Genomic DNA, 19,179 nt, shown 5'->3' with positions numbered 1-19,179 from the left:
TTGAGAGACATGAAACAACATCAAAACAATTCTGAATATTGCCATAAGAACAAAACTCTATCTTGTTCATAATTTTAATCAAAATATTTTCCTATTCAATGTAATATTTGCCAATTGTTTTTTACAAACCAACTTTATCATATTTAAATAATAAAAAGAGCTAACACTGAATAATTTATATGCGCCAGCCACTGTTCTAAGTCTTTTTACATATGTTAAGCTATTAACTCATCACTACCCTCTATGGTAGGTGCTATGGTTATTCCCATAACTGGAGCAGTTTCTTCCATAATTTCTATTAAACTTAAGTGTTTTAATTAGTTTATCAAATTTCAGCATCCACTAATAGAATTACATGGCTTTTCTCCTTTAACCTGCTGAGGCAGTAAATTATGTTGACCCTAGCATTCCAGGAAAATGCTGTTCTTTTACTGGTAATGATTAAATTGACTAAATTTCATTTAGAATTCTGCACCTAAATATTGGTCTTTTACTTAAAAAAATTACCTTTACCAAGGATTGGTATAAGAATACACTAGCTTCAGAAAATATATTTTAAAACTGTCCATCATTTATTGGAATAAAAGCACAATCTATTTTTTTAAAGTAAATATAAGTCAGCTGGAATATCATCGTGATATGGTGACTAATATATTTTTATTTCCTTTTCAACAGTTCTAATCTGTTCAGAATCTCTACTTTTTCCTATTTTCAGAATTTCTATGTTTGTTCCATTTCTATCTTGTGATCTTTGACATTTAAAAATATTCTCTTACTTCTTTTGGTATTTTTTTTTTTATCTTTCTAGTATCTTAAGTTCAGTACTTATTTTTTAAGTACTTAAAAACTGAGTACTTAAGTTGAATAATAACTTATTTTCAGTCTTTTTTAATTTTAAATAATGCAGTTATTAGAGGTGTTCTATTTTCCTCTAAATACTAGTTTAGCTGTGTTCCATAAGTCTATAAAGTGATCTCCTTTGCAGTACTTTCTACATTAGAGCCATCCAATTGGACTTTGTCAGAATGAAAATGTTTCGTATCTGCACGGTCCAATGTGGCCACCACTGGCCATACGTGGCTGTTAAGCACAGGAAAAGAGCCTAGCGCCACTAAAGAACTGAATTTTAAATTCTCACAATAACTGTCCCCTAATGAGGTTGTATTTCTTGGAGCTTTTGCTCCACCTATGTGGGTGCCATGTGGTTATGGTTGTTGTGTTGTATAAAGGCTTGTGCTCTATACATCAAAGAAAATCATCAACAAAATGAAACCTCAACCTAACAAATGGGAGAAAATATTTGCAAATCATGTATCTGATAAGGGGTTAATATCCAAAATACATGAAGAACTCATACAACTCAATAGCAAAAAATCTAACTGAAAAGTGGGCAGAGGATCTGAATGGACACTTCCCAAAGAAGACACAGAGATGGCCAACAGGTACATGAAAAGGTACTCAACATCACTCGTCGTCAGGAAAATGCAAACCAAAACCGCAATGAGATATCCCCTCTCACTTGCTAGAATGGCTATTATTAGAAAGACAAGAAATAACAAGTGTTGATGAGAATGTGAAGAAAAGAGAACACTTGTGCACTGTTGGTGGGAATGTAAATTGGTGCAGCCACTATGGAAAACAGTACAGAGATTGCTCAAATAATTAAAAATAGAGTTACCATATGATCCAGAAGTTCCACTCCCTCGTATTTATCCTTAAAAAAAACAAACTCAAAAAGACGTAAGGACCTCCCCATGTTCAACGCAGCATTACTTAACAAGAGTCAGCACACGGAAGCAACTTAAGTGTCCACTGATGAATGAGTGGATAAAGAAGACGTGGTATATATATATAATGTGTGCATGATTGTATGTGTGTGTATGTAAGTATAATGGAATATTATTTAGTCATAGAAAAGAAGGAAATCTTGCTATTTGCAACAATATGGATGGAACTTGAGGGCAATACACTGATAAGTGAAATAAGTTGGAGAGAGAAAGACAAATACTGTATGATCTTGCTTATGTGTGGAATCTTAAAAAAATTTAAAAATTAAAAAAAGCCAAAAAACAAATTCATAGACACAGAGAACAGATGGTGGCTGCCAGAGGCAGGGGATGGAGGGGTTGGTCAAAGTGGTGAAAAGGTACGAACTTCCAGTTATAAAATAACTAAGTCATGGTGATACAACATACAACATGGTGACTACAGTTAATAATACTAAAGTGCATGTATGTAAGCTGTTGAAGAGAACAGACCTTAAGAATTCCCAGCACAAGAAAAAAAAGTCTGTAACTATGATGATAGGTGATGGATGTTAACTAGACTTAATGTGATGATCATTTCACAATGTATACATTGAATCAGGTTGTACACCTGAAACTAATACAATGTTATATGTCAATTATATCTCAATGAGAAAAGGTCTGTAATCATTATAGCATCTTCAAGGACTGCAACTTGTAAATTCACAGTGTCTAGTCAGTGCTTTTGACCCTGAATTATTCTTTATCTGACATTAATATTACCACTTTTCCTTTATTTTATTTGCATTTACAGAGTTTATCTCTGCCCAACCATCTATTTCAGCTTTATCACTTAATACACACACCCACACACATTGTCCCTTCCCTACACACTGTGTAACTTTCAATATCTGGCCTTTGAGGACACTTCGGCTCAGAGTAATGACAGATACACGGTGCACTTCATTCCATCCATCTTATTTTCCTCCTACTGGTCACTAAATGCTTTGTCTCCTTCTTTACACCTTCTTATTCTACTTGCTTGGTTACCTTTTTCCCCATTTCCTTTCCTCCTTCTGTCACTTGGAAGCTTTCTACTGTGCTTCTCAATTCCACCTCCCATCCTAATAGTTAAGATTAACTGGCATTTCTCTAAAACTGTATCATATTAAATAACCAAGCAACCCCACCAAGACAAGTTAGCCTTCACCTCTCCCATGGCACCCCTTTTAAAATGTTTTTACTTAACACATTTTTATAAATTCCCAGTCTTCCATCTTGAGATCTTTTTCTTCATTTATTTTTCTCAGGGAGGGTTCACAGGAGCAGATTTTCTGAATTCTACACACACAAAGATGAAGTCTGTTGGCAGTGACAAAGGAATGACAGACTTTGCAAAAGACATCTGGCTATCCTCTAGCTTCCAGTGACAGAGATGAGAAGTCCAATACTAACCTCATTTCTCCCCACGCAGGACAACACAGTGATTAGAGCACATGGCCTGTGACCAGACTACCCGGGTCTGGATTCCAGCGTCACCACGTGTCAGACGCATGATCCCTGGCAGATAACTAAACCACCTACTGCCCCCTTGTTTGTTGTGTGGATTAAGAGTGCCCCATGTGTCGGCAGTAAAAGAAGACCTGGCACATGACAAATTTTCAATAAATGTTAGCTGCTGCTATGATGATGATGATATAAGTTCTTCTAAAGTAGAAGTATGTTAAGATTTTCACTTTATACCTGAAACTCAAGTATTTCACTGGTACATATAAAAGATTCCTGTCTTCCCTATTTCTTCCTAGGAGTCAGCGAGCCATTTCAGTGTGAAACCTCCACCTCCTCCAGGCACACGAAACTCATAATAATGCTTAATTGCAGGAAAGGCGGAACAAGGTTCAGGCTGAGGTCAAAGAGCATATTAGACTTATCTGAAGTGTTCCAATTTTATAAAAGACAATGTATTCTTATATCACTTTTTAAATGATGGTTCATTCTGGTTACAGTGAAGGGAGCTACATTTGGGAAGTCTTGACTATAACAGAAACCACCTGAACAAAACAGGCTGCCCCCCGTAAGAATCAATCAAATGAGGTAACTCAGATCGAGTTAACCACACTCTACTCAACCTGATATAGAAAGGCCATACTTGGGTAACTGATTTAGTCTTTAGCCAAAGGGTAAGTCTTTACGTGTATCAAATAAATATGCTAAGAATTGTCCGTCTGGCCACCTGGATACAGATAACCAAAATATTAAATTGCCACAGTGAAACCAGGATCCACTGGCACTGGCCTCTAATAATATCCATGGAAAGGCCGAAGTTGTGCTGACAGCATGCGCAGTACCAGGTGCGGATACAGAGACGGACAAGCACTCAACGTACCGGGAATCACAGACATAACGTTTTCAAGTGGAGGCTGACACCCTCATTTAACAGATGAGGGGGACAAGAAGAGTCTAAAATGGAGCTTGAACAGCCTGAAGGTACCTATCACAAGCTGCGTGTGTCACCTGGACTCAGTAACTCTACGGAGAAAAAATATATGCTTCGAATACGGCTGGTGTTAACAGTAAGGAGTCATACTAAAAATAGAAAGGTGAGATTCTTGGTCTGGTGGATAACGGTAGCCATTTGAATCAGAATCCCTCCACACATCCTCACCAAAAACAAATAAATAAATTCAGCAAGTAGCACAAATAAAACCTCACATGCCCCAGGCCTTCAGCTTCACCGCCAAACGGAATACAGCAAACTTCGAATTACCTGTAAGTAGAAAAATGGGCAAAGATACGAGGGAAATGGAAACAATAAAGCAGGGGTTGAAATCCTGAGATCAAAGTAGATTTCAGGCCAAAAAATACTAAGTGAGACAAAGAAGGAATTTTATAAAGTTAGAATTCACAGTGAAAATAGAGCAAGACTATGCACCAGGTAAGACCAATTTCCTACATGAAGCATAAGCTACAGGAAATACTGAAGTAAAATAGAAACATATTATTGATAGTAGACTCTAACGCTCCACTCTCAGTACAAAACAGACAAAGTGAACAAAAATTAAGAATATGTATATAGATCTAAATAATAGAATTAATAAGGCAAATCTTATGTACGCATGTAGAACACTGTGTAGTGATAATAGAGAATATACATTCTTCTCAGAGTCTGTGGAATAGTCACAAAAATTGAGCATATATTAGATCAACAGGAAATATAAGTCCCATAAAAGAGGAATCTTACAAACAAAACTCTCTGATGACCATGTAATAAAACTAGAAATTAAAAACAAAATGGAAAAAAGCAGAAAGGACACCCATGCAGGGGGCAGGGGAGGCAGGTTGACTTGGGTGTCAGACCCTGAATGAGGTGAGGAGGGCGTCTGCCCAGAGGTACAGAGCAGAGACAGCTACATATGCTGGAACTGATCAAATAAGCAAACATATTAAGAATAATAGAAGCCACAGTTCCCCAAGCTGGAGAAGGAAGTTGTGAATATGTAGGGAAAACTAGAAAATGAGAATAAAGCCTGTGGAAGTGACGGTGTCAGTGTAACCTCATGGAGACACTGTGTGTGTACATATGTGTGTGTGTAGCATATAACACACATACACACACAGAAATAAACATACACACACATATAAACTACTATAAACGAAAATCCTGTACAAATGTTTGTATATACAAACATATCCCCTACGTCTATCCATGGACAGGTCCAACAACAATGTACACACTATGCACACAGATCTTGTTTTTAAATACCATTCTCCACTAAAACAAAGCAGTGCTCTTTGAAGAAATGACTGTTTCTAGGCAGAAGCAGGGAAAGGCAAGATGAGCCCTGAGCATCTTGTGCCAAAAAGCAAGGGTGCCCTGAAGAATGATGGGGACAAGTCAGAAGAACACACAAGCCAGCATGAAGGGATCCCAATGGCCAAATCTTTGGAAATTTAAATATTAAATAATAATAATAATAGCAGCAAATCACAACCCACTAAGACAGGAAACCAATTCTATACCGATATTCATATGTAAAATAATTACTAATAACAAAAAGAAAAATGGTAACTTTACAATGAAGATGCCTGGCAGACACCAACTTAATCAAGTGATTAAATGATTATTACCAGTAACAGAACAGGCAAAAAATCCTGTATCACCAGAACACAGCATCACTTCTGTGATATTCCTGCCAAAGATGACTGACTTAAATCATACCGTGAAGAACAGGAGACAATCCCAAACTGAGAACCATTCTACAAAGTAAGTGGTATAGTTTTCAAAAGTGTCAAGGTCATGAACCTTAAAGACCGCAAAACTGTTCCTGGCTAAAATAGTCTAGCGACTTGGCAACTAAATACAGTGTGTGGTTTGAGCTGAATCCTTATGCAGTTAAGGTCATCACTGAGAAAACAGGTGAAACTAAAATAGGGGTCTAAGGATTAGATGGGATTCATGTACCTACGATAATCTCCTCATGTTGACAGCTATCCTGCAGTTAAACAGAAAAATGCCATGTTTGCGCAAAACATACCGGAAGTGTTTTCTAGGGTGATCAGGCATCACTTTCCATGCCCGACGTGGATAAAGAGTACTTTTCTGTAAGTTTGAAATTACATATAAAAAACATTTAGAAAACGATGATCATAAATTGAACGAGTCTCTTGATAGATACTTTGTGTGCATCATTTTATGTTTCTAATGGGATCTTTATAGTTCTTCCACCCATTGCCTCACTTTATTTAACAAATATTTACTAAACATCAACTAAATGCCTTACTATAAATACAGTGGTCAGCAACAGAAATGCTCTCCCTGGCCTTGTAGAATATACACACAAGCTTGGTGGGGGAAGGGGGCGGACACAAGGAGGGGAAGTATTAATTAGCCACATACAAAAACAACATGGAACTGTGAAGAGCACCCTAAAAGGAGAAAATTGCAAGGAACTCTTATGGAGGGGACCGATGCAGTCCGGGGAGTCGGGGAAAACTTTAGTCAAGAGACAGCTCAGCTCAACTTCAAAGTACGGAATCAACTAATGTGAGTGAGGTGGGAATGCGACAGAATTGACTCCAAAATTCCATTTTGTTGCCTGCTTCCACATATGTTCACTTTATGTAAGAAGCTGGTTTAAAATCTTCATGTCTCTGGGAGACTTGGGAGAGGAAGGGTGAGGGAGAAAGAGGGAGCTCCCCCTGAAAGCGCCACGTTATCAAAACGCAAGACTGCCATCTAGTGGTGACTTGAGCAAACCTCCTTCAAGTGATGGGGGCAAGGGGAGAGGAAGGGCTGGATAGGACACGTACGTACCAGCATTATACAGGGACATCCATTCTCAAACACAAATTCACAAAAAATATTCATTGTGAGAAAACCAAAGCTAAGAAAACCATGTATTTAATGGAATTACCTAAAAATTCTCCAAGAAAAGGGCAACTTGAGAAAAAAAGCAACTAACTCTGTCCATGTGGGGGGCACTGCCAAAGAACAAGACCTCTATTGGGCACATGTGCTAGAAGAACCCAACAACTAAATACTCTCCCAAGCAGCACGTCCCAATGAGAAGCCAAAAAAATTTTTACAATTTCCTAATTATTTCCTGACTTCAATCATGTATGGCAATTAAGTAAATTCTTCTGGCTGAAGAAGCTTCCACTGCAAATATTTTCTTCAGTCATCAGTCCCGTCTCTGCAGTGAATTCAACATGAATCTGACGACAGGAACATTAAGTACCTAGCTAGTTATCATTTCTTGAAGTGTTGAACTCTAATTTACTAAAATATTGGCCCCTTCTGACTCCCCTGATGTTCTTACACGTCAAGATTTGTCATTTGCTGCATTAACAGAACAAATCTAATAGTAGAGTTCATTTAAAAATTACAGCTACTTAACAACTCCTTCCGCAGTTTCTACCAACTTCCTAATTAAATACTTACAAACATAGAAAAATAAAAAGAAGAGTCACGACAGACATCTTCTTGTCAGAATCTGGGAGGAATCTCTACCAAACTTAAGGCAGATGGAGCAGGACTGAGAAAAGTCCAGTGCAGAATATGCTTCACAATCTATTTTTATGCATACATCTTATGGATTCCCACAGCTAAAAAACCTGTTGTACTACACCTTGAAGGCCCTTAAAGAACAACATATAAAGAAAATAAAGGAGAACAAAAATAGAAAATAGGAGAAAAAAAAACAAAACCAAATGTATCAATTAAAAAAAATTTTAAATAGGTTAAAATCACATATTAAAAGACAAAGGTTGAACAACAAAATGCAACCTCTTACTTATAAAAAGAATCAGCTAGATGTACCAAACAAATTCAAACCAATATAATATAAAAATAGAATTCTGAGCAAAGGATACTGAATGGAATAGGTATGACTATTTTATACTGTTAATGGGTATATAAAGGAATAAAGAAAAGTTATAAACGTCTATGTGCTAAATGATACTGCATTGAAACAGAAATACATATATATTTAAATGAGGTCTTGACAGAAAGATAACAGATGTGAGAGACATGTTTTTTTAAGTCTTTGGCAAACAGAGAAGATACAAAATAAACAAGGATACAGAAAACTGAATAAATGGATTTACAACAATAAACTTAACAATGTATATTAAATTATGTTACCAACAAAGAATATATATTATATTCCAAGAGCCCATGAACAAAAAAAAATCGACTAGGTATTAAGCCATAAAAATTATTCCAAATCATAAATTTCACATCTGTGAACAAAACTGATTAAAATGTGACTATAATAAGAAAAATCATGACCAAAGTAATTTAACCACTAAAAATATAACAAGCCCCTTCCTAAATAATTCTTAGGTCAAAAAGGATACTTAAACCACACAAAAAGAAGCAACGTAGAAAATAACACGGAGGTCTTAGCATCAAACTCTAGAGGAGAGGGGTACAGAATCAGGCTGTAACTGAGATCCGATACGAAACCTTAATGCTCACAGAGGAGAGAGACCCTGAGCCCACCACCTCTCACAGGCACAGCTAAAGCACAACTATCTGCTGAACCATCAGTGGCAAAGGCCAGAACCTCCCAGGGAGCATCTTCTACAACTAAATATATAAAGCAGAACCACAATGAGACAGGTTGGGAGGGCAGTCATGGCGCAGTCAAGACCTCTGGGCGGGCAACGCACAAACAGGAGAATAAGTATCACTGCAGAGGTTCCCCCCGAGGAGCCAGGGGTCGGAGCCCCACATGAGGTTCCCCAGGCCAGGGTCCCGCACCAGGAAGACAAGCCAGCAGGGTTTACTTTCAGGAGAGCCATGGGGCTGTGGGACATAGAGATTCCACGCCACACAAACTCACACATGCTCCAGGACCCAGGGAAGAAGTAATCTGAAAGGAGCCTGCGTCACACCCACCTGCTGGTCTTGGGAAGCCCCTCGGAGAGGTAGGAGGAACCTGGAGCTTGCCTAAGCACACAGGTGCTGGGGGCACCCATTCTGGGGAGCTTGCTGTACCAGGAGGACACTGGTGCTGGCAAGCGCCACTGTGGAATCCAGCCTACTGGCCCCAGGGCCCAGCCCGTCCCCCACCCAACAGCCTGGAGGCTCCAGTTCTGGGATGCCTGAGGCCAAGCAACCAGAACACAGCCCCATCCACCAACAGGCAGGCTGTCCTAAGACCCCTTAAGACCCCTGAAGTGACAGCCACCCCAGACATGGCCACGTCCACCAGAGAACCTAGGACCCAGCCCCACACACCAGTGTGTGGGCATGAGACCCGGGACCCCTAGCGCAATACTTAAAAATGCAGGTAAACAGACATGGATAGAACTTACAAAAAGAAAACTGAAAAACTTAGATGAGGGCATAAAAAAGTTGAATAAATAAATATACACACCATGTTCCTAAGTGGCAAGGTTTAACATAAGAAATCTGATTTCTCCCATATTATTGCATAAGTTTAGCACAATGGAAATTTGGGAGCACTTGATAAAATTATTCAGAATAAACTATGCGAGAGAATATTTAGTACAATAATGTTTTTCTGAGTAGTATTTAAAATAGAAAGTAATTAGAAACAACTTGCTGTAACAGGTTCACTAAACACTGCAGTAATCATCTCATGATGTTAAGTCAAATCATTACGTTGTGCCCTTTAAACTTATATGGTGCTGTATGTCAATTATACCTCAATAAAACTGGAAGGAAAAAAACAACTTTAATGTCCAACGAAAGAAGATTTGGGTAAATAAGATATGGAACTGTCACAGGATGTCCATGAAACTCTGTTTCAGAGGGATATTTAATGATCAGAAAAATATTGATGATATAATGTTTGGTTAAAGTACAGCCTATGAAACTGCATGGGTTATAAGCCTTATGTTTTTAAATAAATATATAACTATATGTATGTACAAATCACATACTGCAGTATTAAAAAGGCTGGAAAGAAGAACAAGCATTAAAAGAAGTATCTCTGGATGATGTAATGTTGATGGTTTTAATTTTCTTCTTAACATCATTCTGTTTTCCAAATTCCCTACAAAGTGCGTTTGAAAAGTTTGATACACATACCAGAATACCCAAAGGGCAAGGGGTAAGGAGGAGGGGAAGCTTACAACTAAAGCAGCCATCTGTCTCACTGTTTTCATTTAGTTTTAGTTATAGAATTTTATTCACTTTAAATTTAAAATGACACTAAAGGAAGAAGTTATTTATCACATAGTAGTACAGTTTTTTAAACTAGAGAAGCACTGCTCTCAAGCGTATACTTTTAATTACAAAAAATTAAAATATTTTAATGGAGTAAGTGTATTATTTTATAAAAGTGAATAAACAGTAAAAATGCCATCTACCTACAGCAGTAGAATTTGAAAATTGTATTCACTATTGTTTCAGGAATAAATATGCCTTTATATTTTACTTATAAGAGGCATGGAAAATACAAACATAATTACATTTAATTAATTGTCCTTTACTCCTCTAAAATATTACGTTAGCAGTATAATTATAAGTTAAATACTGAAAACACAAGATTCTTTACTTATTTTGGTATTATTCTGAATGATTTTCAATTAAGGTAATTTTTAAAGTTATATGAAGGTTTAAGGTCAATAGACATTTCTAAAAAATATGATATTCAATGACTAGTAGTCACACCCAAAGTCATAAAGACTGCGAAATAGATTTTATCAAGAACATTCATATAACTATTCATGCAAATCAACATAACCACTAAATTCTTAGACGAAATATATATATTCACAAGAATAGATCATTTAAAATTAGATTACTTAAAACATTTTCAAAACTTTAGAAAATGTTTATAACTAAATCAGATATTATGCAACCTAATTTTCGTATAATTATTACATTAAATTAGTGAATCTGACTAAAGCTTTATCCCATATATGTGAAGGAATTATCCGGAGTATACAATTTCCTATTTTCCGTATAAATAATGACAATTGGGAACCTCTTCAACTCTTGAAAGCTTCCGTTTTCAGATATGCTCTCTTATAGAGAATCATCATATTCATGCTTTTAACAACTTAGAACATTTATGTAAAACATACGATATGGCATTTTATGTCTTAGCTGTTAAAAGCTTTTCAATCTTTACAACAAATGATTGAGACCCCCGAGAAACTGTAACTTGTCATACATAATACATCTGCTTCTCCTCAACCCACAGTGAAAGTGGGGTTTTTGCATGACAGAAAAAAATTTATTTTCTTTTACACAAAAATTCTTATCACCAGATAAAATACTTAAAATTTGATATTTTAATTTTAAATGACCGATATTAAGTTTATACAATTATATTATCTCCCACTGGTATAACATTTGACTATAAAGGCCTGATGCCTTGGCAAATAACCATAAGTTTTATATTTATTAAAGTACCAAGTACAAAGCCTTAAATGAAGCTATAAATTTAGTATTTTTGCTGGTACAATAGCAGGGTTTTCAAAAGTTGTCTCATGAGAAAACCAATGAAACAATCAAAAGAAGTTAATTCTTTAAAAACATCAACAAAACTGACAAACCTCTAGCAGGACGGACAAAGAAAAAGAAAGACAAGACACACATTACTACCATCAGGAATGAAGCAGGGGCTATCACTACCGGCCCTGCAGACATTAAAAGGGCAGTAAGGGGATACTATGAACAGCTTTAAACACATATTTGAAAATTCAGAAGAAATGGATCAGTTCCTAAAAAGCACAAACTACCATAACTCACTCAAGGTGAAACAGGTAATTTGAATAGCCCTAAAGCTATTAGAGAAATTTAATTCCTAATTTCAAAGACTACCAAATAAGAAATCTCCAGGCCCCGATGATTTCATTAGAGAATTCTACCAAACATTTAAGAATTAACACCAAATCTACACAAGCTCTTCAAGAAAATAAGAGAAGGGAGTATTTCTCAACTCATTTTATGAGGTCAGTATTACCACCATAGGCCAAAACCAGATACAGCACAAAAAACAAAACAAAAAAACCCCTATATAACTCAATATACCTCCTGAACATAAATACAAAAACTCTAACAAAATATTCCCAATTATACACAATGATCAAGTAGGGTTTATTACATAGATAAAGTCGGTTCAGTATTCAAAACTCAATCAATAGAATATACCATACCGACAGGCTGAAGGAGAAAAATCACACGATCAGACCAATTCATGCAGATAATGCATGTGTCAAAATTCAACACCCATTCATAACAAAAACTCTCGGCAAACTAGTAATAAAAGGAAACCTTACTCATTACATTTTAAAGGGCTTGCCTTTACAAGGGTAACTTTTCACCGATAAAGCAAAGCTTAGTTTATTTCAAATCTTGCATAAATATCCAAATTTTAAGAATGAGGGAAAACAAAAGAACACTGAAACTTTAAAAAAAAAAAAAAAAGTAGTTTTTTTTTTCTTTTAAATTTCTATCCTACAGCTATGATGCCTACATGCCCTCTAAGTTGTGAGAGAAAATTGTCTTACCATAATTAAATTGACTGTTGGACTTTTCACAGTTAATGATGTTAAACCTATAAGCAATGCTTGGTCGCATTCCACTGACTTCAAAGTAAAACCACTGATGATAATGATTGCTATTTATATCTGAGTTCAGAATGAGGTCATATTCATTTCTGAAAACATAAAATAAAGAAATCTGATGAAAATTAGGAAAATATCTGCATACACACAAAATGAGAAAATTTTTAATGACTTACTTTCTAATTTGAATTACTTTGCGTAGATTCCCAGATTCAAATTTGGAGTTAAACTTCAAAATATCTCCTTCTTCTGGAATGGTGTAACTGAATAAAATTTTAAAGTAAGAATAACAAAATATATTGCATTTAAACAGGTGAACAGAAAGTAAACAAACCAAACCATACTACAGATTAAAAATACACTTAACTATTGCTACCTCACCCTCTTCATTATTTTTAAACCAAAGAACAAAACCAACATAAGCAAAACACAAACTCTGGCTAAAAATTGTAACTACAAGTAGAGATTTATTCCTACATTTACAGTGAATGTGAATCACAAAAATTTTTGCCTCACTGAATGTCATTTCTAAATACTAAAAATCTTACAGAAAAGACGAGACATTTTTTAAAGTACATATGACCCGTATTGAGTAACAATAATTCTAATAAACCATGCAGTCCTCAAGTGAAACTATTATTTTTCATTTAGAGAGCTTACATTACCTATTATCTTCTTTAATGAGCACCAAAAAGGTGGTATTACCCTCATTTTTACATATTCATTACTACTTTAGTGTTTACTGAGCAAATTCTAGATGCCAGATACCGTTTTAGTTATTTGTCTGTTTCCCTCACGGAATTCAAGTTCTCATTCTTCTGGAGCTTACATTCTAAAAGGGGAAAACGCACACCCCAAGAAGCTTTATGATTCTGTCCAAAGTCATCTCAGTGAGAAATACACTGGTACGCTATACTCAGGGTTCCTGAGGTTCTGTTTTTACCACATCTGCCTGGTCTACATGACACACAATTATAAACATTGAAGTGAGTAAGAGATTATGACTAAGGTGGATTTGTTTTTCATTTTTGAGACAATAATTTCAAATTCAGTCATTAGCTCTGATACAGCTTGACTCTTAACTCTCTAACAAAAATCTTTTTAAAATGTCTTATTTCCTCCAAATAAGACCAGCAAAATGTGACATTTCTCAAAAATATTAGAATGTTAGGCGAGAGGGAAATTCCACTTGAGGGCTGGTTAAATTTCTCATTTCAGGAGACAAAGGACTAAATGGTAGTACATTCATCATTTGTAATTTTCATTCAATTACTCATATTTAAACCATAAAACGTGATGGTATTGGTGATCATCCTAACTTGTAAACGACACTAACACATCAAGGATCACAAAACGAAAGGCTTAAAGGTCAGGTAAGAACTTGAAGGACTGAAGCCGACTGTAAGTGGTGAGAGACGAAAAGAGAGAAGTGCAGACCGTGGAGAGTTAGCCAGCCAGCACGTTCCTTCCAAAGACGGTGGTAATTTGCTGTCCTAACAAAATGAAGCCTCAGTATTACAGGACAAAACTGCAGCAATCCTGTGAAATCTCCAGTCTCTTAAGTGGAGGTAATTTCAGTTTTTAAAAAGCAAAACATCAGTTTGTGACTTTTACCTTATTTAAACCCACTAAAAAGTCCTCCTAAGGGACAAACAAATGCTTGTGATATATCCAATTTAAGTAAATAAACATGATTCACTATTACATTACCATTACATCCCTGCTAAAAGATAAAAACATGGTGGGGGTAAGCTAGGGGGAAGTTAACTACATTTTTTAATTTTAAAGAGAACACTGAAATTTTACAGTAAAAATAAAACCAATAAAAGTAAAACAAAAGACAAAACAGACTTACTTTGGATTATCTAAGTCATATACCACTCGATCTATGATATCACTCTGATGTATTAGCCTCTCAATATCTTGAGCAATTTTTGTCCTGAAATCATAAGAGAGAAGTTTGACCAAAATTCATTATTATATGCCAAGGCACCACTTTTTCCAAAAGAAATGTTGGATAAGAAAAAAGTGTAAACTGATAAAAAAAAAAAAGTCTTAAAATAGAAATGATCATTCCTCTATATATTTTGCATACAAAAAATTATCAATACATAACAAGACAAAAATCAGTATTTTAAAATTCTGAGTTCTGGAAAATAACCACGTAGAATACAGCTACAAGTCTGAATGTCTATTATGCCTTTCTACATAGAAATGGTGCTGGCCCACTCTGCAGTGCTTAGTTTAGGCAAATAATGTTGTATACATAATAGCAGAATTGTTAGAAGCAATAAAGATCTGGAAAGCCAGAGGTTATGTAAGAAGGAGATTTTTTTTAAAACCCACCCTCGCTGGAATTTAGCTAAAATGCAACTGGCAACCAGTTTGCACATTCTGCCAAATCCTCTCTCTCTTCTGTGGTTGAAGACGAAATATGGAATGCAGGAGGGTGGTCCCTGCATCTCTAGGATTCTCTAGGCCTGATCGCTCCTGAACCAGTCCATCAAAATGAACGCCAACGAAATGGAAAATTCCTAAAATGCCCGTCACTGTCCTAGAACGAGCCACACACAGAACCCACAACCTTCCCCATCAATGTTTACGCCAAGAAAGACAACAGTCACTAAAAGTGGCACCAAACTGTAGCTGAGACAGAACGATCTGGATCATAAAGCCTGGAACTTCGGGCAGACCGGCCACAAAGGCCACAGAGGGAAGGTGCCTGATGTTCAAATACAGCTACCTCTCACAGCATTACTTGTTCTTAAAGAGGATGCTGATTATCTGAACTGGTTTAAATTTCAAGTCCGTTTCAGCTAAAGAGTGGTAATGCAGATTAATCTGTGGTTCACTGATGTATTGAGAGAGCAAAGTGAGAAAGTTGCCAAAATGGTTATAATAAAATCTCAGGAACACAATAAGCACTGAAAGTCTTCCTTAACTTCACACAGACGTTGAACTGGTCGCCTGCACAAGGATACTTCTTTGTGATTAAAGAATATTAACTCTCATATGATTTAAAAATATATCTATCTAAAAATATTGTAAAATATACCACAGTAAAAACCTAAGTTCACAATAAGCCAAAAACCTATTCTAAGAATTAAAAAATCATCAGAAAAATATTAAAAGGCGTGATCAACAGACGAAAAAGGATACTAAAAATTTAGAAAGTGCAACTCTAAAAGTCTTAATCTAGTAGTCATACAGGTAAGTATAATTTATTTTTAATTTTTATGCTACAAAAACACAACTCATCGCTGACAAAGCACTCTAACAAGAAAAAAATTAGTATCAAAGGATTATGATATAAATCCTTGATTTAGGTTCAGTGTCATAACTCTCAAATGTCAAATTCTTTCTAAAGAAACAAACTTTTAAAAGCTATTAATTATAATAATAAACAAATCCAAAATTTTTCTCACCCAGATCTTCAACAATGAAAGAGATGGCACTTCCATATACTAAGATACACCACACCAAAACACACGAGTGTTCAAGTCTAGAGAATGACTAAATACAGCCATTTCTCAAAATCATTTATTAAATATTAAGACTGATATATACCACAAACGTGTAAAAAATTAATATTTAGAATTTTAACGAAAATTGTATTATAAAGCTGATACAACAGCCCAGTTCTACAGCAATGATCCGTAATGTAAAACAAGATAAAAAAGCCCAGATATCGACAAGGCAGGCAGGTGATGTAACTGACGGGGCTGACTGGGTGGTGCTGTGGGAAACCAGGGAACACAGGCTCTGTCTAAAAAAAAACCGAATGTTGCCAAGTAGGAAACAGGTTAAGGCTGTCATACCAATTTTTTAAGAAACATCAAAACCTTGGATTTCTATGCGGAATCTCTCAAATGTTAAATGTTGGCAATCACTTAAGAAATAAAAACAAAACAAACAACAAAAAAAATCTCTGCAAGTGAAGTCAAAATCATGAGCAAGTTGAATATGGTCTACAGGCCACTGGTTTTCAACCTCGGATACTGTACTTTAGGGGACATTTGCCCATTTATTTTAGACTTAGATTAGACCTAAAATTCATACTTGAGAGAAATCTTTGCCATGCCCTCGGCGCTCATTAAGAGGAGGAAATACAGTCTTTCACTTACACATGTATTCGTGTTAAACAGCACAACTTTCATAAAAGGACATCAATCCTTCCTTCCTGGACCTCAGCTGCCTATTAAAATATACGGCCCTCCAGTCAAAACAAAACAATAAATATTTTCCAGGTACCCTCAGTGACTATAACCTCAAACTTACAACATTCATGGAAGGCTTGGCTCAGAAGAAAATAAAAGTGTAGTCTGAAAAATGTGTGGCCCATTCAGCCCAGTAAATACTCAGAAGTTCACATGGATATGTGGCCACCAGCAAAACTGAGCTTTTGTTAGGTTTCAACCAACACAGAGTAACATTATAAGAAACAATTCAGTACACCTCATTGCTGTATTTACTTTATTATAAGGATATTATGGGATATACTGTTCATTACATAAGTGTTCTCTGAGGATTCATGGAAGATACTCTTCTTGAGTAGGGTGTAACCGTATGTATATGATCCCGACACTGGAATGATTAACAGGACGGGCTCATGACCTAGACCAGGGTGACCCTTGGCTCTGCCATTTACTAACAGCGTAACCCTGGGTAAGTTACTCAAGAATCCTAAGCTGCAGCATACTCTTCCATAAAATAAGAAAAATGACAGCAATTTCCTCATAGAGCTGTTATACCATTAAATGACATGCTTCATAAGCATATATGCACATATATGCACTGCATATAAAGTGTTTATTACTCAGTTCCGTGTCTGGCCCATAAAAAAACACTCAATAAAAAGTATTGCTCCTGCTAATACTTGTACTATTATCTCCACTCCAGGGGTACTTACGTCTCCCCTGAGCCATTCTAAACGTGTTATAAAGACATCCAAGGTTTTGCTCTCCTTATTTTGCTTTGGCCTTATTTTGCTTCATCTACTTTTTAAATTTCTGAATTGGTAATATATTGATATGGTACAAAAGTCAAATACTACATAAAAGAATTAAATGAAAAAATATCACTTTCAAAACAACCCATATCCTCTATTCACCCAGTTAACTACTTCTATTACTTTCCCTGCACAAGCACCTTATTTTATTAATAATACATCTTACAGCTCTTTCCATCATTGTACAGATGTTTTTGTTTTTTAATAATTGCATAGAATTCATAGACAGGATGGATATACCATAATTTACCTAGTCTCTGACTGATGGACATTTGAGTTGTTTCCAATCTCAAAGCAATGCTACAATGAAAAATTCTGAATAGATGTGCAAATTACATGTGTGTATGTACATATATATTTTATATATATCTCATAAATTCCCAGATATGGGATTAATGTGTCAAAGGAATTTAACTTTGATAGACCCTGTCAGATTGCCCTCCACAAGAGGTATTATCAATTGACAATCCCACCATCAGTGTACATGAGGTCCTGTTTCTCTATAGCCTCATCAATAGAATGTGCTGTCAAATTACCACATTTTAGCCAATTTGTTAACTGGGAAATGATATCTCAGTACGTTTTAACTTGCATTCCTCTTATTTTGAATGAAGTTGAACATATATCTGTAGTTAAGAGTCACCACATTTCTTTGCCATTTTTTCATCTTATTTTGCTGAATGTATTTCGGTAAAATACATGAAATGTTTTTTAAAACAAGGTCACATGAATTATATTTTATAATAAAATGTGAATTATTATAAAATACAGGTAGGCAATTTTTCTAAAACATACAGAAAAACAAGGGGAAGAAAATCAAAATGCTAAAAATAGTTGTTACCTCAGGAGAATGTGACAAAGAGTGATCTTTCTTCTTTCTACTTTTTCTCATGTTCTAATTTTATGAAATATGAACACAGAGAAAAAGGAACCAAAAACGCTAAGCATACTTTAAACTAAGAGATAAGTTTCATTTTAATTTTTCATCCAACATAAACCAAAAATATGGATTTTAAGTAATCATCAGTATGTATTTACAATTTTTTAAATGTCAGTGCATTATCCACATTAAGATATGAACCTTGTAACAGACTTCTTCCCCTTCCAAATGAAGAGATTTTTAATGAAGCTTTACTCATTTACTGTACTTTCCTTTAAAAAGATCAATGATTACATATAAGAAAGATCATCATAAAGTAGAAATCAAAATGACAAAAAGATATTCTCACTGAATAATTTTAAGCAATATAATGCTTCCTTTTCCTGAAAATGATAAAATAGTAAATTCTCATTAATTTTGACATCATTTATTTACGATACTGCACTCGGACAGGGACTAAGCAAAAAGTTGGTAAATAATTTTTAAATTGTTTATCA

The 19,179-nt window shown here is 35.5% G+C and overlaps 1 protein-coding gene across 3 annotated transcripts in view; it reads right to left on the bottom strand.

Annotated features, from left to right (window-relative positions):
• The window catches only part of AGTPBP1 (ATP/GTP binding carboxypeptidase 1), a 133,320-nt gene that overhangs the window by 32,884 nt on the left and 81,257 nt on the right, over positions 1-19,179 (bottom strand). For all 3 annotated transcript variants that reach the window (XM_074363093.1, XM_045504609.1, XM_045504611.1), the window contains 3 exons: positions 14,650-14,733; positions 12,971-13,057; positions 12,738-12,886 (listed from right to left, as the gene is read on the bottom strand). In XM_074363093.1, coding sequence (XP_074219194.1) covers positions 12,738-12,886; positions 12,971-13,057; positions 14,650-14,733 — 320 coding nt within the window. The remainder of the gene's footprint in view (positions 1-12,737; positions 12,887-12,970; positions 13,058-14,649; positions 14,734-19,179) is intronic.

Source organism: Camelus bactrianus, chromosome 4 (genome assembly GCF_048773025.1).
Source record: "Camelus bactrianus isolate YW-2024 breed Bactrian camel chromosome 4, ASM4877302v1, whole genome shotgun sequence".
Taxonomy (NCBI): Eukaryota; Metazoa; Chordata; class Mammalia; order Artiodactyla; family Camelidae; genus Camelus; species Camelus bactrianus.
Note: the sequence above shows the minus strand (reverse complement) of the source record. Positions and strands in the feature narration are given on the sequence as shown.